General features: G+C 32.4%; 6 protein-coding genes across 6 annotated transcripts; 4 read left to right on the forward strand and 2 right to left on the reverse strand.

The window, feature by feature from the left end:
- Positions 1–970: 970 nt before the first annotated feature.
- Positions 971–4,151, reverse strand: LOC134828582 (endochitinase). The gene is made up of 7 exons (XM_063841560.1): positions 4,148–4,151; positions 3,873–3,990; positions 3,468–3,751; positions 3,186–3,408; positions 2,949–3,127; positions 1,945–2,888; positions 971–1,144 (listed from the first exon to the last, which is right to left on the reverse strand). Exons 1-7 carry the CDS (start codon positions 4,149–4,151, stop codon positions 971–973), a joined length of 1,926 nt encoding a protein of 641 aa, XP_063697630.1.
- Positions 4,152–8,896: 4,745 nt separating this feature from the next.
- LOC134828583 (proton channel OtopLc-like) lies at positions 8,897–12,974 on the forward strand. The gene is made up of 3 exons (XM_063841561.1): positions 8,897–9,003; positions 10,299–10,999; positions 11,800–12,974. The coding sequence occupies exons 1-3, from the start codon at positions 8,972–8,974 to the stop codon at positions 12,972–12,974; spliced, it is 1,908 nt and encodes a 635-aa protein (XP_063697631.1). The 5' UTR covers positions 8,897–8,971.
- Positions 12,975–13,630: 656 nt separating this feature from the next.
- On the forward strand, positions 13,631–15,012 carry LOC134830177 (zinc finger protein OZF). The gene has a single exon (XM_063843568.1). The coding sequence runs from the start codon at positions 13,642–13,644 to the stop codon at positions 15,010–15,012; it is 1,371 nt and encodes a 456-aa protein (XP_063699638.1). The 5' UTR covers positions 13,631–13,641.
- A 140-nt stretch (positions 15,013–15,152) lies between these two features.
- Positions 15,153–16,556, forward strand: LOC134830178 (fumarylacetoacetate hydrolase domain-containing protein 2). Its single transcript, XM_063843569.1, has 4 exons — positions 15,153–15,295; positions 15,369–15,501; positions 15,560–16,355; positions 16,417–16,556. Exons 2-4 carry the CDS (start codon positions 15,401–15,403, stop codon positions 16,525–16,527), a joined length of 1,008 nt encoding a protein of 335 aa, XP_063699639.1. The 5' UTR covers positions 15,153–15,295; positions 15,369–15,400; the 3' UTR covers positions 16,528–16,556.
- LOC134830179 (large ribosomal subunit protein bL35m) lies at positions 16,537–17,241 on the reverse strand. Its single transcript, XM_063843571.1, has 2 exons — positions 17,128–17,241; positions 16,537–17,072 (listed from the first exon to the last, which is right to left on the reverse strand). The coding sequence occupies exons 1-2, from the start codon at positions 17,150–17,152 to the stop codon at positions 16,600–16,602; spliced, it is 498 nt and encodes a 165-aa protein (XP_063699641.1). The 5' UTR covers positions 17,153–17,241; the 3' UTR covers positions 16,537–16,599.
- Positions 17,242–17,289: 48 nt separating this feature from the next.
- LOC134829890 (NADH dehydrogenase [ubiquinone] 1 beta subcomplex subunit 5, mitochondrial) lies at positions 17,290–18,154 on the forward strand. The gene is made up of 2 exons (XM_063843183.1): positions 17,290–17,411; positions 17,558–18,154. The coding sequence occupies exons 1-2, from the start codon at positions 17,321–17,323 to the stop codon at positions 18,025–18,027; spliced, it is 561 nt and encodes a 186-aa protein (XP_063699253.1). The 5' UTR covers positions 17,290–17,320; the 3' UTR covers positions 18,028–18,154.
- Positions 18,155–18,872: the final 718 nt, after the last annotated feature.

Here is an 18,872-nt window from a genome sequence, read left to right on the forward strand (position 1 = left end):
ACTAAATTCGTTGAAAAAAAATCCGGTTCTCTTTAAAAAGGAAAAATTATTATTTTTTACATGTATAAAAAATAAACTCGGACTAAAATTTCAGCGGGTCCGATGTCGACCGAGTCTCACGAATGTCTGTAAAATTTTACTTTGCAATCGTTCAACTTCTCACAAAAAAAGGCACGGAGTACATTGTTGCGTGTGTATGACATTCACTCGTGTGCGGTTGGCCGAGAGGTTTCAATTTTCTCAACTCAAAAAAAGTATAACATTTCTGCACGGACAAGTACAAGTTGATTGTAACAATTTTCCTTTTACTTTGTTGTGTGTCGTCGTACTCACGTATCCTTCTACGGCTTTGTGTGCGACATACAAATGTCTCTCCTGCCTTTACAACAATCGCGTATAATTTAAATATTTACTCACGACACATTTTCTTACTACAAAAAAAAATATTTTTGCACAGTTAAAATTACACACATTCAAGGGTTGGTCATTCGCGAGATTTTCACAAGGGAAATTTTTGCGTTACAACCGGCTTCCGTTACACACAGACGACTTTTGAAAAAGTTACTGAAATGTTGTTTAGAAATTTTTTTTTTAGTTTTGAGACACGCCAAAATTTCGTCGAAACATAAACTAACTTGTTTGTTTTCGTCGGATAAACAAAATAGCGATCGTTTCTCGGGTGAAGCCAGTTGAAAAGCTAGCAACCCACACACAAATACCTGTGCAGGAGGGAAAACAACAAGTTTTTTCGTGGTATTGGTGTCGACTCGGTGCGAATGTCTGTGTATCGCTAAGGAGGAAAAACAAGGCGCAAAATCGCATAGTTTTACATTCATTCATCGAATGTGGGTGAATGTAGTAGATTTAGGATGACCATTGTTTGTTGAGATGGGAATTTTTTTATAAAAAATGTCTTTTATTTACTTAAATAATTTAAAATAATAATTTAACGAGTAACATTCAGTCTAACTTATTCCTTTAACGATTCTTTCTTGACCTTTTTCTTTTGGATGCGGAGACTTGCGGTTTTGCATTCGGGACGATCGACGTTGTCGGGCCAATCGCAGATGTGCTTAACGGTATCGAATGCGAGACCTTCTTTGCAATGGAATTCAACTGCTTCTCCGTGGTTGCATTGGTAATACTAAAAAAAATAAAAAATTAAAAATAAATTAATAATTAAAAAATTAATTTAATAATAATATTAATTTATTTTTTTTTATTTTTAATTAAAATTTTAATTTAATTTTTTTAGAATTTTTTTTTTAAATTTTGATTTTGGTTGAACTTTTAAAAGGTTTTGAAGGTTTTGAAGATCATGTTCAAAAATTATATTTATTAAAAATTCGTTTAAAATTCAAACTTTCTTAAATTTTTTAGAAATAACATATCTATTTTATAAAAAAATTAATTTTTTTTTTAATTTTGTCCAAAAATTATTCTAAAAAGACAATAAATTGTCGTAAAATTTATTTAAATTTAGCTAATTTTTTTTTTAAATTTTTTAATTTTATAAGAAAATATTTAATGTTCTAAAATAAATTAAATTTTTTAATAAATTTTTTTTTGAAAAGTTAAAATTTTTTTTTAAAATAAGTTCAAGGTTAGATAGATAATTATTTATTTTTTTTTCAAAATTTAATTTAAAAAATGTCAATTTGTTAAAAAAATATAAAATTTTCGGTTAATTTTTCTCACAAAATTTTTCTTTTTCAAAATTCATTTTTTTATATTTTTTCCGATTTTTTCACATTTTACCGAAAAAGTGTAAATTTAACATTTTTGGTACATTTTTGAACCTCATGTTTAACCATTTTTTTTTAAATATCAAAATTTGACTTTTTCAAATTTTTAATTTTTAAAACCAAAATTTTTTGTAAAAAAATTTAAAATTAATTTCAACTATTTTTTTAATAGCTTCAAGAGGTTTTAAAGTCAACTTACGGTATTGCAATCGGTTGGATGAGCAAGGAATTCGTCACTTTCTGAACAAGTTGGGACCTCTTCATCGTCATAATATTCATACTCATCACTGCCCTCAGCTTCATTGACTCCAACATCATTTGGCACAACGGACACAGGTTTCTTCGTAGTAGTTGTTGTCGTCGTCGTAGTTGTTGAAGTTTTGGAAGTTGACTTCCTTGGAGGCTTTTTTGTTGTCGTTGTCGTTGTAGTCGATGGCGTAACAACTTCTTCAACTTCCTCAGAACTAACAGCATTTTCTTCATCTGACTCATATTCCACAGATTCTTCAGCATTTGGAGCTTGAGTTGTTGTCGTTGTTGTTGTTGTCTTTCTCGTTTTGCGAGTTGTGGTTCCTACGGGTTTCTTACTCGTAGCAACGACACCTTTTTCCGTAGTTGTGGTTGGAGCTCTTGTCGTTGGTCGTAATACGATTCCCTCGCCTTCTTTTGGATCGGATGGCGTTGGCTTGGGACGAGCCCATTCAGGTTGTTCCGTGGTCATTACATTGGGTTTTGGAACGCGATAATCCTTCATGTTCTTGTACATAATTTTGGTGAGAGCATTTTCTTCGCCGCATAAACCGTGGAAGTCATCCATGTCGATAGCCCATGTCATGGCGCCAGCATATCCCTTTTGTTTGATGAAATCCATCTTAATTTGGAGTGATTTTTCGTCTTCATAGCCGATCCATTGGGTGCCTTTGTACATGTAAGGGCATTCGCCGCCAGCATTCCATTCTTTAGTCCATCCCTTTTCGGGATCTTGAACTTCGGTACACAACTCGTAGTAAGCCATGAAGCCTGTTGCGTTTGTATAAGGACCTGGAGCACCTCCGCCAGCTTCTTTGTTGATATAAGTACCTGGTTTGTAGTTTTTATTGCTTGAACTTAAGGTAAAAGTACGTCCGTAGAATGGAACACCAACTAAAAAAAATATTTTTTTTAAACAAAAATCTTTTGAAAATCAAGAAAATGTTTACTTACCGACAAGTTTATCGGGAGAACATCCCATATCAACCCACAATTGAACACCATCAGCAACATTCAACTTTTCGTAAGCATATTGATCGTGAGGACGTTTATTCAAGGGACTATGAACATCAGCAAATCCTGCCCAGTTTCCACGTAAATCGTAAGTCATACAGTGAATAGCATCCAAAAGTCTAAAAAAATAATTTTTTATTTTATTTTTTTACTTAACAAAGCAAAAAATTTACTTACTCGCATAATTGTGGAACATGATAACCTTCTTGAAGTCTGAATTTAGCAACTGGAACCGCCATTGTAATTTCCCATCCGCGATTTTCTTTGTCAAAAGCACGTTTCAGCTCATCTACAAAGTAATAGAACTTATCTCTGTCGGAATAACTGCCTCCACGATCAGCAGCTCCTGGATATTCCCAATCAAGATCAAATCCGTCAAAGTTGTATTCTTTCATGAACTCTAAAAAACAGGTAAAAATATTGAAATTTTATTCAAAATTAATTTTAAGCTTTACTCACCAATGACACTCTTGATGAAAATTTGTCGCGTATTCTTTTGAGCGACCATTCTCGAGTATTTCTTTCCGCCTTCAGCCCATCCGCCAACAGCAATCATAAATTTCTTATCGGGATACCGCTTTTTCAAGCCCGTAAAATTCCGGAAGCCATTTTGATCGATATCCAATTCTGGGTCGATCACAAGCACTTGTCCCGTTTGTTCGTCAATGCCGATGAACGAGTAGATGTGATGCGTACACATCTCAACGGGAATATCTTCGATGCCATATCGACCGATACCTGGTCTAAAAATTTATTTTATGTTAATTCTTTTCGCGAAAGTTTCTAATCTATGGTAATTAATTTTGCACAAAACGAAATGAAAACGAAATTCTACTTTCTTCTATTTTGTTTTTCTATATTTACCTGTAAACTGCCCAGTTACTAAAGTAACATACTATTTTTGCTGATTTGTCGGAATTTACACTAATGATCACTGAGGTAGTAAAAATCAACAAGAAAATGGCACTGTTCAGGTAAGTCGCTGCAAAAAGACGAAAGAATTTTTCTTAATTATTATTTTTGTTTCACATTCTCTCTTCCTTTTAAATTTTATTTTATTTTCACTTTTTATCTCTTTTTTTTATAAATTTAATTCACTTCCAATTCGCTTAATTTAATCCACTGAGCGAGCTACTTACCCATCTTAACACTACGAAATTCAAACTGTAAATAAAAGAAATGATTCTTATGGTGATGCTTTTTATACAAGCATTCGCTACATATGTATAATATAATAAAAAATTATTTATTTATTTATTATCAGAATTCTTCTTTCTTTGTTGTTTATACGTGATACGGTGACACTTGTTATTTAATTACACACCTGTCCGATATACAGATTCAGCTAAGTACGTGATAGTAATACAACTTCTGAATCATAACTCGATAGAATTCATGTTATAGTGATATGTGAAATGTTAATGTTATTTAAGTTGTAAAAGCATTTAAAGTGTAGTATTTAGCAAAGGGAACGAACATATCAAGTGTAAGTATATTGCCACTCGAAATAATTCCCCTTAACTTTTAGAAAATAATTTTAGTTGTGATACCAAATATCTAAAAAGAAAAAAATTCTTCAAATTTTAGTAATTTTTTTAGCAATACTTGTGTAACAAAATAAATTTAAAAACTATCAAGCAACCTTGCGAATGTTGAGGATTCGATTATGATTCGAAAAAAAAATATTGAATAGCCGATTATTTATGTATTCATTTCATCAAATTAAGATTACAGCATTGTAGTTGGAGGAAAAAGCATAAAGCTTAAAAAACCTCATTTTTTCGTTCACATTTTAATTTTGTTGGTCGTGCGCCATTTGATCCGTTGACATTGATAATATCACAGTCCCTCCTCAGGCCCAGTTGGAGTGTTATATTTGGTTAGAGTGATCACAGAATGAAACAAGAAGCATGAAACGAAAAATAAAAAACGAGAAACACACAGTGATTGGGCCCATTCAGATTAAAAATTTCTCTCTCGCCTGTAAGGTGCAAAGAGTAGCTTCAATTTCTTCTTAAAGCTAATCTTTGGTAAGTCAATGTCACTCATATCACAGGTTGAATTAAAGATGCTGATGCAACGGTTTAAAGTGGAATTTGCCTCAAAATTAGTCTTAGCTCTCTTTTCAACAAAATGACGTTGTTTTCTTAAGTTGTAGGTTATGGGGCGTAATTCAAAAGCATTGCAAATATGACTAGAATTAATTTTATCGTTTAGGACATCATGAACGAACATACAACAGACACTTGATGGTCCCTCACAGTCAGCATATGAATTAAATTCAAGCGATGTTTATAGGAAGGCAGTTGGTTCTTTTTCCAGCCCAAATTTCGGAGACAAAAAATGAGGAACTGTTTTTGCACAGATTCTAGTCGTTTGATGTTTGATTGTTGAAAAGGCATCCAAATCAAGCTTCCGTAATCAATAACTGAGAGAACAAGAGAAACAAAGAACGATTTGATTGCTAATATGTCTTCAAACTCTTTTCCAAATCGCTTGATGAGTCCGAAAGTTGAATTAGCCTTTCTGACGATAATGTCAACATGTTTGCTAAAGGTCAATTTCTCGTCGAGCCAGATTCCCAGATCCTTAACTACCAAAACTCTTTCAAGAGTAGTTCCAGATATTTGATAGTCGTTAATCATCTTCTCCTTAGATCGCGAAAAGCTAATAAAGCAACATTTACCAACGTTAAGAACCATCGAGTTTTTCCGACACCAATCATCGGTACTAACGATAGCTTGCTGCAGGACCAACGCATCATATGGAGATGAAATCACTTTGATCTATTATTTCGTAATAGCATACAATAGCAAAACATGTCTCTTGATATTTCAGTTCCTCATGTTTTTGATTCGTAAAACAACATGCGCCTAACTTTATAAATATACGATTCCAATAAAGTGAATGAAATGTAAAAGTAAAAGATCACTCTTTATTTCCTTTATCCATATTCTGTTGTTCATCAGTTTCACGCAATTTTTACCTCCAAAAATTTACATTTTTTGTGCCACACTTTTTAATGATCACTATCACCAATTCTGATCGACACCATTTATGTATCTTTATTTTTACGAGAAAAGCATTTTATTTTACAGTAAAATTAAAAAAAAAAAAAGAATACTATATCAACAACTAATTTGAATATTTAATAAGGTCGTTCAACTACTTACAGAATCGGTACGAATTGATGCCGATGGACATACTTATAAGATGCATACACGCACAGCTGATATCAAAGTTGCAGCACCAGCTAGAAGAGAAAACAAGATTTAAGTTTGACGCACTTCCAATAAAATTTAAAAAAAAGATAACGATTTAAAAACAAAAACAAATTGAATCTGGATATGGAAGAAAGACGTTCTTGTCGCAAAAATAATTAATTTTATTCAATCAACATACTTGCGAATTGAAGACGTATGTTTCTAATTCCTCAAAAAGACAGTTTGAAGTCACGTTTATTATTCTTTCTTGGATTGCGGGAATTAAATTTAGCTGAAGCGGTACGTGGTATGTGATCAAAATCGACAAAGAACTGTAGAATAACATTGAAATGCATTACAACTTGCTTCCTCTGTGTGATTTATTCAAATTTAATTGTTTACTTATTATTGTTCGACGTACAACGACACGGCGTTCATTTCACAGTCAAGTCATGTTGCTTAACGTGTGATTTAGTTCAGCATGGAATCAATCGCACTGAAATGCTATAAATCTCTGAAAAAGAGCAAAAGTGATAATTAAGTGATTACTGATGTTTTATTTATAATTAATCATTAAATCATGCAAAATGACCTTAGAACTAGATTTAATTCTAGAGAGAATACCGAAGAAATCATGTTGATTATCTAATAAATCATTATTGCAATTCTTGTAATTGTTAATTTAATGGAGATATTTTGTTAGGTTAATTGTTGCTAGTCATGCTCTTTAACAGTCATGAACCTTACCTCAAGTTATCTCGTGCGAAAAAACGTTTTAAAATGTCTTTTTTGCCTAAAGGCAATTATAACAGCTCAACGTTCATCGATTTCGAATCGAGTGTTATAAATTTTTGTTTGTTATACATTTTTATTGAAACTCATGGGAACGTCTGGTACTTTACTCGAACTGATTTTATGAATGAAAATTTCTCACGTACACTTTATTTGACCACACACGTTTCATTAAAAGTCCTTATTTGCACAATAAACGTCACCGCCTCGTATTTCTCGGAGACGAGACAGATTAAGAAACATTACTTGCAAAAATGCATGTATTAACATTCCACATTTCCATATAAATAAAAAGCAGAAAAAAATAACGACTTTGTCCGTTATCTTCACAAATCGAGTGCATTTTTCTGATATAAAATTTACGATAAAATGCTTTATTTGATTTCATTGATTAGTCAAATCAACTTTTTTTTTTGCTCGTAGTCAGTTTTTGGTTTTAAGAGACTCGTAATTAGTGTCATATACTCTCGATCAAGCCAATTGAATAAACTCGAGCAATTTGTCACTTGAGTATTTTCTCACATATCTGCAAGTGTTAGAAATTTTGTAGATTAATTTAACGCTCAATTAATGCAAATTTAACGGTTCAAGTTGCAGAAAGTTGCGTCACTTGTCAATCACGAGTTTTTTTCAGTTATAAAAGCAAAAATTCCTTTGATGCACCTTGCAATAATATTTACATAGCTGAAATGATTCCTCCTTTACTCACATCAAAGCTCGTTTCTACAAACTTCGTTTCGTTACATGATGATTGAAAAATATTTGAAAACACAATAATTATCGCGTTATTCATACTTGTAAAGCTGAAGCTCAAGTGTGTTGTTATGAGTTAGTGCAAATTTGATAATGCATTTATAAAGACGGGCGCGCGCGCTTCATTATCAGTGTCAAGTTGAGGCTGTACGTATACGCAATGCATTCGATGACAAGACAATGATAATTGCATCATTTAAATTTACGAAGCATATAATTATGCTTGCATGTTTATTTTTGTGCGAAAATTGATACCAAGCCTCTTGTTGATCGTTTTAAGAGGTGTCACGTAGGATGGGATAATTTGTATTGATTAATGATTTTTTTTTTATTTTGGCTCGTTAAGATAAATATATTTCAAGATTAAATATTTTTGTTTAAAAAAATGATTCTAGTTTATAAAAAAAAACTTTCAAAATTTATTAGAAATCAAAAAAAAAAATCATAACCTTATTTAATTAAAAAAAAAGAAAAATTAAATTATTTAAAAATTAAAACTAATGAATCATTTGAATTTATTTTCAGTTCAATAATTTGCATTTAAATTATTTTTTTAATAATATATTAATTAATTAAATATAAAAATTTAAATTAATTAATGAAAAATAAAATTAATAATTTTTTTTAATGAAAAGCACATATTTTGTATCAAAACTTTTTCTTTTGGACTTGAAGTATTCAATTTATTTTTTAAAATACTTTGTTATGACAATTCTCTTAAAATTCCTCATTTTCGTGCATAAATCACAAAACTTAATGCAAAGTGCTTTTACACTTGTTTTCCTTTTTCAACATTAGCAACCAGCTGTAAAATCTGTGAATTATGTACTGGAGTTTTTTTTTGCGCTCTCTCAATGCATGGGAGATACGACAAATTGCCGCGCGTCAAAACCAGTTCCATAATGTCCCATAATAATATCCGACACAAAATATTAATGTCTACTAAATACTGTGTTTAGTGCATGTTTTAACGCGATATTGAATGGTTTAATTTAACGTGACATTTTTGCTAATTTTTCTTAATTAAAAATAATTTGATTGATTTTTTCTCATATGAGACATTTATTAAAAAATTATTATAATTATTTGGCTTCCCTTTAATGAACGCAAAAAATAAAGATAAATTGAAAATAAATCAATTTTGTATCACAAAATAAATAAAAAGTGTAAAATAAATATTTTCGCGTGTTAGTCAGCTGGTCCAGGCAGAATACAATGCAGAAACGACGACAATCCGTGACGTTTGGGTAAGATTTTATTATTTGAATTTTTCATTAGCGCTGGAGGTTGAGTTATTTTAATAATTAAATAAATTTAAATTCATTCAATAATTGTAGGAATTTTAGTTCCCCAGTTTGAATTTAATTTATTATTAATTTGAACATTAAATTATTATTTTATTGTAGTAATATGGGAAATAAAACATAGTGAAGAAAAAAAAATTTAATATTTTTTGTTAAAAAATTCAACAAATTTTTATTTTCGTTTCTTAATTAAATAAAACAATTTTTGCTTAATATTTCCCACAAATTAATATTTAATATTTTTATAAAATTTATTTTAAAATTTTTTTTTCGTTATTTTTGAGTGCAATTTTTAAACTTTTTTGTTTTTGCCATTTTTGACATGCATTCTGTAAAAATTTATTTTTTTTTCTAAAGATGTTTGCTATAGAAAACTTTTAATTTTTTTCCAACTATTGAGCATCAGATAAGCAGTCAATATCATCAATTTCCTTAGGAATGTCAAGTGTTTTCTTAGAATTTTTCTCAAACTTGTGTGTCTATTTTATTATTTTTAAAAATTAATAAAATTTCTTTGAGTTGCCTAAATATTTAAAAAAAATAAATATTTTCTTTTAGATATTTAAAAAAAATAAATTTATAATCTTTTTAAGAAATTTGTGTAAATTTTTCAATCATTTTTTTATTGCAATAAACACATTTTCTGACTCATTTATGGATCTACAGCAGATTCTTCACATACTTATTGCAAATGATTATCACTCCGATGCTAATTAATGCTTTTATTACGATTAACTGGGTTCCGTAGACAATTTGTAACTTTTTTTCCAAGTTTAGTTTGTCACACTCTCTTGTCAGTTGCAGTACTTCTCATCATGGTACAACGTTTGGTCCATTGGAGCATCGATTCACCCGAATTGGAGAGACAAAATTTTCGATTTACCGAAGACCATGAGAAAAAACCGCGCGGAATTATTAAAAATTTATCATCTGTTAGCTTGTGAGTGTGTGTGTGCAAGTCTAAAATTAGGTCTGCGATGAATCAAAAGTAAAAAATGAAAACATACCTATCACTTATTCTTATCAGCACTCAGATTAGCTACCGTATTTTGTTGATATTTATATTTATCTGGGCTTATGAAAAATATTTGCCATAAAAATCAGTCAGTGCACAAAATGCCGTCTGATATTAATAAGCGACGAAAACAATCAATAATTACTTTTAGTCCAATTACAATTACGTAAAAAAAATATTTTTTTCAAAAAAATTAAAATTTTTTATTTTTTTTTATTTTTAGTGACACCGGAAACAGTATTACTTTGAAAGAATCATCAGAAGAGTCGTCTCCGCTTCAAATGGTGCCAAAATTACCGCAAGTTAGTTCATCATCGACACTCTTGACGATTCCCGAGGAAAGCCACAACCACAAAAATCTTGAAAATAATTCAATCACAATAAACAAGCCCGATGTCACGCATCATGAAACTTCTGGATCTCGTCGAGGATCTCATTTATTGCCATCTCTTCCGTCGTTCCACAAACTTTTCGCCTTCAAACATGACGGAAACCATCGGCCTAGTGATGCAAGTGCTTATTACACAGATCGCAAGAACAAAGAACCAGCTGCCATCGAAGCAAGACGCAAAAATCGGAGAAATGCAAATGATGCGTTATCCACGGCGCTATCCGCGTTATATGCTAAATTCATCGTTATCTTGGGCATTTCATTGCCGTTAACGCAGATCTTGTCTCATCGCTTGTCGTCGGTGTTTTATCAACTTTTTTATCTGTTTTTGTACGTGGGAAGTTGTTGTTTCGTCGGGTTTGTTTACTTTTCGCGGATTCGCATGAAATCGAGGATACCAATTGAGTCGGGAGCTAATTCGAAGACGCATGAGAGATTTGGGTCGTTTTATTTGAGAGTTGGCGCAATGGCGTTCGGGATCGGAGTGATGGTTTATTCGGGATTGGAGTTTGGGCAGTATTTTGAAACGAAATGTGAGTAATTTTTTTTTTAATTTTATTTATTTTGGAATTTTTTGTTATCGCCAAATATGAAAAATCGAGAATTCAGTATAAAAACTCAAGGAAACATAAAAAATGTTTGGAAATTTTATCAAAAATTACAGCTTTTTCAAGAAATTTTAATATTTTTAGCAGTGTTAGTAATTCTTCTAGATATTTAAAAATAATTTTTTTCTAAAAAAAATTAAATTAAATTAAATATAAATAAATAATATTAAATTAAAACAAAAATTAAATAAATAATTCCACAAATTTGGCAGTTTTAGTGAATATTGTAGAATTTTAACAATAATTTTCTTTAAAAAAAAAATTAATCAATAAATAAAATTAAAAAATTAAATAAACAAAAAATTTCACAAAATTGCTCAACATATTTTTCAAAATTTATTAAATTATTTTTAAAATTAATTTTTAATTGATTAATTAAATAATTTTAATTTTTAAATTGTTTAATTTAATTAAAATTATTTTTAAAAAATCTTCAGAAAAATATTAATAAAATATTGAAAAAAATGTTAAGTAATTTTGTGATTTTTTTTTATTTATTTTTTTGAAGAAATCGATTAAAATTTCGATTTTATTACAAAATTGTTTTTTCTTAAAAATAAATAATTTCTTTTTAAAATACCTGAAACAAATTCGAAATTTGTAATTTTTTTTATAAAATTTTGAACTTTTAGGCCCCTTTGGATACTCGACTTTTAAAAAAGAGACAAAATTTAAAAAAAAATTGGCTTTTTAATGAAAAAATTATTTTTTCTTTAATTTTACAGCTGATTCCAACTGTGATAGCATATTTGTGGCTCTCATACCTGGCATGCGGATGATCCTGACTCTCACCCAGATGCAATTCATCTTTTTGAACACAAGTGACTTTGACATGGGCAACCACAAGGTCATTTCACGCTTTGGCTTGATGCATCTTGTAGCTACCAACATTTGCGAATGGCTTTTCATCCTCGTGGAAGAGACAAAACACGAAATTCATCACATAACGCTGCACAAAATGGAAAATGTAACTGATCTTCCGCATTCGAACGAAGGTTGTGGTCGTACCAAAATCATGGGAAGGCTTGTTCAGGATGTTTCTCCATTTCTCTATCCTTGTACCATCGAATATTCGCTCATTTGTGCCGTAATTCTGTACGAAATGTGGAAAAAAGTTAAAAGTTTACCGGATATCGAGCGAACAAGACGTGATTCCATGAAACCTGTTGAAGTGCGACCCAAAGGCATTGTTCTCTCGGTTGATTGTTCCCATTCGCATCGTGGCATCTTCGCTGGCGTCATAATTTTCGTCCTTACAATAATTTCGATGATCATGTATTTTGTGCTTTACGACATGCCCGGTTACGAAGCAGATGCCATTCAAGAAGTGTCGATTTGTGAACTTATAATTTACATTATCACAATAGCAGCGATCGGTTTGGCGATGTATTCGATGCGTGATGTTAAATATTACCTCAAATTAACGGGACATCATTCGAGCAAAGCGAACTTGGATTGTACGTTACTCGTGGTCGCTCAATTTGGCGCCTATATTTACTCGATTTTCAGTATTATTGGGAATTATTTCGCGATTGAGGATGAAATTTACGGAGGTCGAGTGGGATTTGTCACGGAACTCATGGGAATTTTTCAAACGTCGTTGCAAACGTTATTTATTCTGAACAGCAGTTGGAGACGATGTCGAGGAGCGACGCAGAAACGCAAGAAGCCGGGAAGAGAGACGGTTACTTTTTTGCTGATTGTGAACATGTGCATGTGGCTCATCAATACGCTGATCAAGGGAAGGGCGCAATTTCGCCCGAAACATTTTGATTATTTTGGAGTTTGGGCATGGACGATAATTGTGCATGTTTCGATGCCGTTGTCGATTTTCTATAGATTTCATGCGTCTATTTGTTTCTTCGAAATATGGAAAAATACGTACAAAAATAATAATTAATATTGTTGAATATTTTTAGCTTTTTAAATAAAAATTTTATGTTATCTCCAATAAAATTGAGAATTTTTTAATTAATTTTTTTTGACACACGAATGGTGATAAATTTTTCAAGTCAATTTTCAACCCATTTTTGATCGATTTCAAAGCTAAAATTGAATAAATATTCATTCTAAAGATGATTTCCATGCAAATCTCATCGATTTTTGAAGAAATAAAAAAAAAAATTTTTTCCTTGACCGTTTTTTCGAAAAAAAATAAAAACGGTCATGAAATTTTTCAAGTCAAGTCAAAGCTAAAATTGAATTAATATTCATTCAAAAGATGATTTCCATTCAAATCTCATCGATTTTTGAAGAAATAAAAAAAAAAAAATTTCCTTGACCGTTTTTTCGAAAAAAAATAAAAACGGTCATGAAATTTTTCAAGTCAAGTTTTAATCAACTTTTGATCGATTTCAAAGCTAAAATTGAATTAATATTCATTCTAAAGATGATTTCCATTCAAATCTCCTCGATTTTTGATGAAAAAAAAAATTATCACCGAGTGCTGTGAGCGCCATGAGTGACAATGAGTTACTGTGAGTATTTGAATCAACAGAAGGCAAACTTTATTTTTAATCAAAACAAAAACAAACATTTGTTATCGCTTATCAAATGCGACAAAAATCATGGAAATCGAGTTCTTAACAGTAAATCCAATCGATTTTGGAGTTCTGAAGGAACCTGAAGTCACCAGCTCCTGTTGTGGAAAGTACTTTTCTTCGTTGGAATCGTTACTGGATCATTTTGAGCTCCATCATTATTCAATTCTCAAAGAAATTGTTCGAAAACGACAGAATTTGTTCCTCCGATGCTTAAATGACGAAGAATTTGAGGAAAAATTTATCAAAACTGAGGAATCTGAAGTACCTGAAGAGCAACCAGAAGCAGTCATAGAAAAAATTCCTGAAGAAAAACCAAAAATTGAACAAATTCCAAGTCCATTAACCGAATCAAGTGAAGAGGAAAAAATTGAATTTAATCTCCCAAAACGAAGTCGTGTGAAAAAGAAAAAAGATCCTCCGGATGCTCGTCGTTTTGAATGCAACAAATGTGGAAAAGTCTTCATTGGTTACGAAATATTCCAAAGACACGAGAAACGGCACAGCGGTTACTACATTTGCGACTTTTGTGACAAAAAATTTTTCAAGAAAAATAAGTTGGAAAGTCACTTTTTCACGCACAAACTCGAAAAACTTGAAAATAAGAATTTAGGCTGTAAATTATGTGAAATAATTTTCAATGACGAGCTGGAGAAGGAGTTACATTTGCAAGAATTTCACATCCAATCCTCCGAAATGCTCGAATGTCACTTATGCCCGACACTTTTCACGAACAAATTTCAGTTGGTCAGCCATGTTCGTCGAATTCACGAGAAAAAACCAACTTTTTGCAAATATTGCTCAAATAAATTCAAAACAACCGAAGACCTGGAACGACATATTTCACAAGAACACCAAAACGAAACGATTCTTTGTTCACATTGCGGCAAATCCTTCAACGGCAAGCACTTGTTGCACAAACACATGTCCGAACTGCAGAAAAAGTTCAAATGTGTCGTCTGCGAAAAAGCTTTTAATCAAAAATACAAATGCGAAGTGCATCAAATCAACGTTCACGGTCTCGGCGAGAAGCCTTTTGTCTGTGTGACATGCAACAAAGGCTTTGCCAAGCTCTCGGACTTGAAATCTCACGAAATTTCGCATTCGGATGCCACTCCATTCCAATGCGACCAGTGCCCGATGGCTTTTAAACGGAGAAATCACCTGACTGCACACGTAGAAAAAAATCACACGGAAAACGTTGAAGCGGAATGCATTTTGTGCCAAAAAATCTTGAAAAGCAAACACTCGATGAGATCTCACGCGAAAAAAGTACACAAAATGACGATGAACGAGATGTACAAAAAAGCTGGAATCCCGTATAACGGCAGAGATTGCGTCTGGAGCAAATTTTATCAGAACCGAAAACCGAGTGATATTAGAATAAGCGTCGATTAAAGCCGTAAATTTTTGAAAAATACGAGAGAAACGCAGTAGTCTCTCATTTTTCTGTACATTGCGCATAAACGTACGTGTCACAAGCTCTTTATTTATAAATTTTTTTGTTCGAATAAACAACTTTGTATCAAAATTTTACAATTTTTATCAATTTTTCACGAAAAACTTTTAATTTTTGTTCGAAATTTTGTCAAAATTGAACTTTAAGAGTCAAATTTGTGACTGTCAAGTCGAAAAAATTGCCGGTTTCGAGTATTAAAAGAAAATTACGTCACAGTAAGAAGTAAATATTTGTCTCCAAACGCATTCTCTCCAATAATTTATACATTCCTACATAATATTTCGTATATTTTTAGTCAACACACAGAATAAGGAGAAGCGATAAACGATGTGGAGTAGAAGCGTATCATCAGTATTGTGTCAAACACCGACACGAAGGTCAAATTTATTGAAAAACATCAGTTTTTGCCTATCAACTGTTAATAAAAGGTGCTTTTTAATAATTTTTTGAAGTGAAATTCTAATTAAATTTAATTTTTCTTTGCAGTTCGAGGTCTTTTGCCACTATTTGTGAAAGTAGCAAGATGCGTTTTATCCAATTTCAACGTAAAAACGAGCAAAAAGTCCGTATCGGAGTCGTTTCTGACGATGGAGCTTGCGTCACGGACCTCAGTGAGACATCTTGCTTCCCCACGGACATGAAAAGTTTCATAAAAGCGAACGTTTCGTTGGAAGACGTTAAGCAAAAAGTGAATTCCTCACCGAAAATGGATACAAAAGACGTTTGTCTCCTCGCTCCCATCCTAAATCCCGAAAAAATCATCTGTATCGGCTTGAATTACCGCGGTCACTGCGAAGAACAAAACAAGGAACCGCCAACGGAACCAATGTTCTTCACGAAATTCCCCAGTTGCATCGTTGGACCCACAGATGACATCATCGCGCACAAGATAACGCAACAAATTGACTGGGAAGTCGAACTTGCGGTGGTTATTGGCAAGGAAGCAAGTCACGTGACGCGTGCTAATGCCATGGATTACGTCTTCGGATATACTGTTGCCCAAGACATTTCGGCTCGTGACTGGCAAAAGACTAAAAATGGGGGACAATTCACCATCGGGAAGGGCATGGACACTTTTTGTCCTCTTGGATCGGCGATCGTGCATAAATCGCTGATTCCAGATCCGCATAATTTGGCGATCAAATGCTCCGTGAATGGGGTCCAGAAGCAATGTGGAAGCACTTCAGAGTTAATTTTCAGGATTGATGACATAATTGAGAGATTAACGCAGTCGATTACATTGAAGCCGGGAGATATTTTGTTGACCGGAACTCCTGCTGGGGTAAAAAATTTCTAAAAATTAAAAATTTCGGTGAAAAAATAATTTTTTTCTTCCCAAACAGGTCGGAATGCATCGCAAACCTTCTGAATTCTTGAAGCCCGGCGATGTGGTCGAGAGCGAAATTCAAAATGTTGGCAAGCTAATCAACAGAGTCGTCGCCGATAAACACTAAACTGCCATATTTCGGACTAAAATGTACTTTTTATTGTGAATACCCTAATAAATTTGCAAAATTTTAACGAAACTACTTGATAATTTTCGATTTGTTCGTGACAAAGAACTCGGGTCGTTGGTGATACGGCGCATAAATGTCATCGACGTAGTATTTCGGTCGGCGCCAGAATTTTGTCACACATTTGTCCAAAAAGTACGATTGCGTGCCATTAACGAAGCAATGTTGCTTCAAGCGGGCACGACGATTCCACGATTTTTTCCACAAACTATTGAAGCGTCCTGTTCTCGTGCGAATCCAGATGCCCCAGTCGAGACGTTTGAAACGTTTTACGACAGCTCTAATGGTTTTCCGCTTGCCATGCGTGCGCGAAAACTTCGTTACGGTGCGCGATTGATCCTGAAGCGGCAGAGAAGTCTTGCTGAGCAACGAAGATGCGGGATTTGAAGAAATGAAGGACGATAAAACGCTGAATTGGCGTTGTTGAGGCACAAGCGACACCGCAAAAGGTTTCTTCGTGAGAGTTTGAACAGCTACATTGGCAGCTAAAATGAGGAAATTTAATAAAAATTTTGAATTTTTAACAATTAGCAATCTTACCTGTCCTCGCTAGAGCTCTCAACATCCTAAATCAGCGATTTTATAGCGATTTTTTTGATAATTTTCTCAATTTGAGAAAATGTGTTTTGAATTTTCGTGTAAAACAGCTGAAAATGACGTTAAAAAGCGAGTCGCCTGTAAAAATCGATGAACTGTCAAGAAATTGTCGCTCATTGCTGTCATTGCCGTGAAAATGGTCGTCCTCAGCAGAGTTTTCGGTAGCAAAATTAACGCTGCAAACGCCTTTTCGAGGCTTTTCAGCAACAAACAAGCCTTGAAAAATGGTAAGTTTTCACTCAGGCGTCGATTTTAACTTTTGTCACCTCGAATTTCGTTCGAAAAATGCGAAAATAAGCTTTGTTATTGGTTGCCATTCGACTGATTATGCAACTTGTGCTTCTATCCGTATCTGACTTTTGTTTATTTTTAGGCTTGCAACAAATTCGCGAAATGTCCGGGCATCACCATCACATGGAAATCAAGCCCAGTCGTTTCCAATGGGACAAATTCAAGGATATGTGTCATTACTACTTCATGGTAGGTGCAATTCCCGTCGGCGCCATCATTTTCTACACAAACGTCTTTATTGGGCCCGCTACATTGACGGAAATTCCTCCAGACTACGAACCAAAGCATTGGGAATACCATCGTCATCCCATTTCGCGTTTCTTGGCCCGCTACCTTTACTCGTCGCCGCAACAGGAATACGAGAAAATGTGTCATGCCATCTTCGAGGAAGACGAAAAGATGCAAATGCGCAAGTTGGAGCAGCAAGTCAAGGAAAAAATGAAGGAATATCAAGATTATGAAGCTTATTACTACAGACCTGTGACTGCCAAGTACCTCAGATTCCAGAAGAAGGTTACGGAGAACCAAGAAAAGAATATGCTTGGAGACTAAAGGGCGCCCCCGTTGTTGTATATTACGATATAGTAGTTTTATTTCATCGCTACATGTGAGGATTTTTGGATTTTTGTGATGCAAAAGTTCGAACTGCAATAAAAAATCAGAAAAAATTGTTGATTTATTTTCTCATAAAGGCGGAGTTGACGTAAAAATCAAATATTATTCTTAAAAATTGCGTTAAAATTTAAAAGTTTTATCAAAAAATTAGAAAAATCTTAGTTTATTGAGAAATTTTTCACAATATTAATTTTTTTCCAAAAATGATAGCTCAAAATACGAATTTTTTTTCTTTAAATTGTTCAAAAGTTGATTGTTTTTTTATAATTTTCTTTAAATTTAATTTTTTCTATGCCAAATTCATTTTTAATTTTAAAAAAATTTATAATTTCAGCTTAAAATTATTCAAATTCTCTCAAAATTTTTCAAAAAATTTTCAAAATTTTTGGATCGGTGGAAAAAAAATGTTTTATGAAGATATTTTTGTGAAACATGAGAATTGTTTTTAAAATTTTCTACTAAAAATGTCTCTTTTTGCTTTGTTTATGAATTTTCAAAGAATTCAAGTAAAAAAAATCCAAAAAGACATTTTATTTAAAAAAAAAATTTAGTTCGTTATTTTTATAATTTTAATGAAATTGAAATTTTTATGACTTTTTATATTAAATTTATATTTTTCCCCCTTAATTTTTTCGAAAAAATCGTAAGAAGACGACAAAAATGAAAATATTTATTAAAAAAAATTGCATTAAATTAAAAATCTAATTTAAATATTTGACTTTATTCGTCTTTTTTAAAAAAATTCTTTGAAAAAATTCAAATTAAATCATTTTTTTTTAAAT

The sequence above is a fragment of the Culicoides brevitarsis genome, chromosome 2 (assembly GCF_036172545.1).
Source record: "Culicoides brevitarsis isolate CSIRO-B50_1 chromosome 2, AGI_CSIRO_Cbre_v1, whole genome shotgun sequence".
In the NCBI taxonomy this organism is placed as follows: domain Eukaryota; kingdom Metazoa; phylum Arthropoda; class Insecta; order Diptera; family Ceratopogonidae; genus Culicoides; species Culicoides brevitarsis.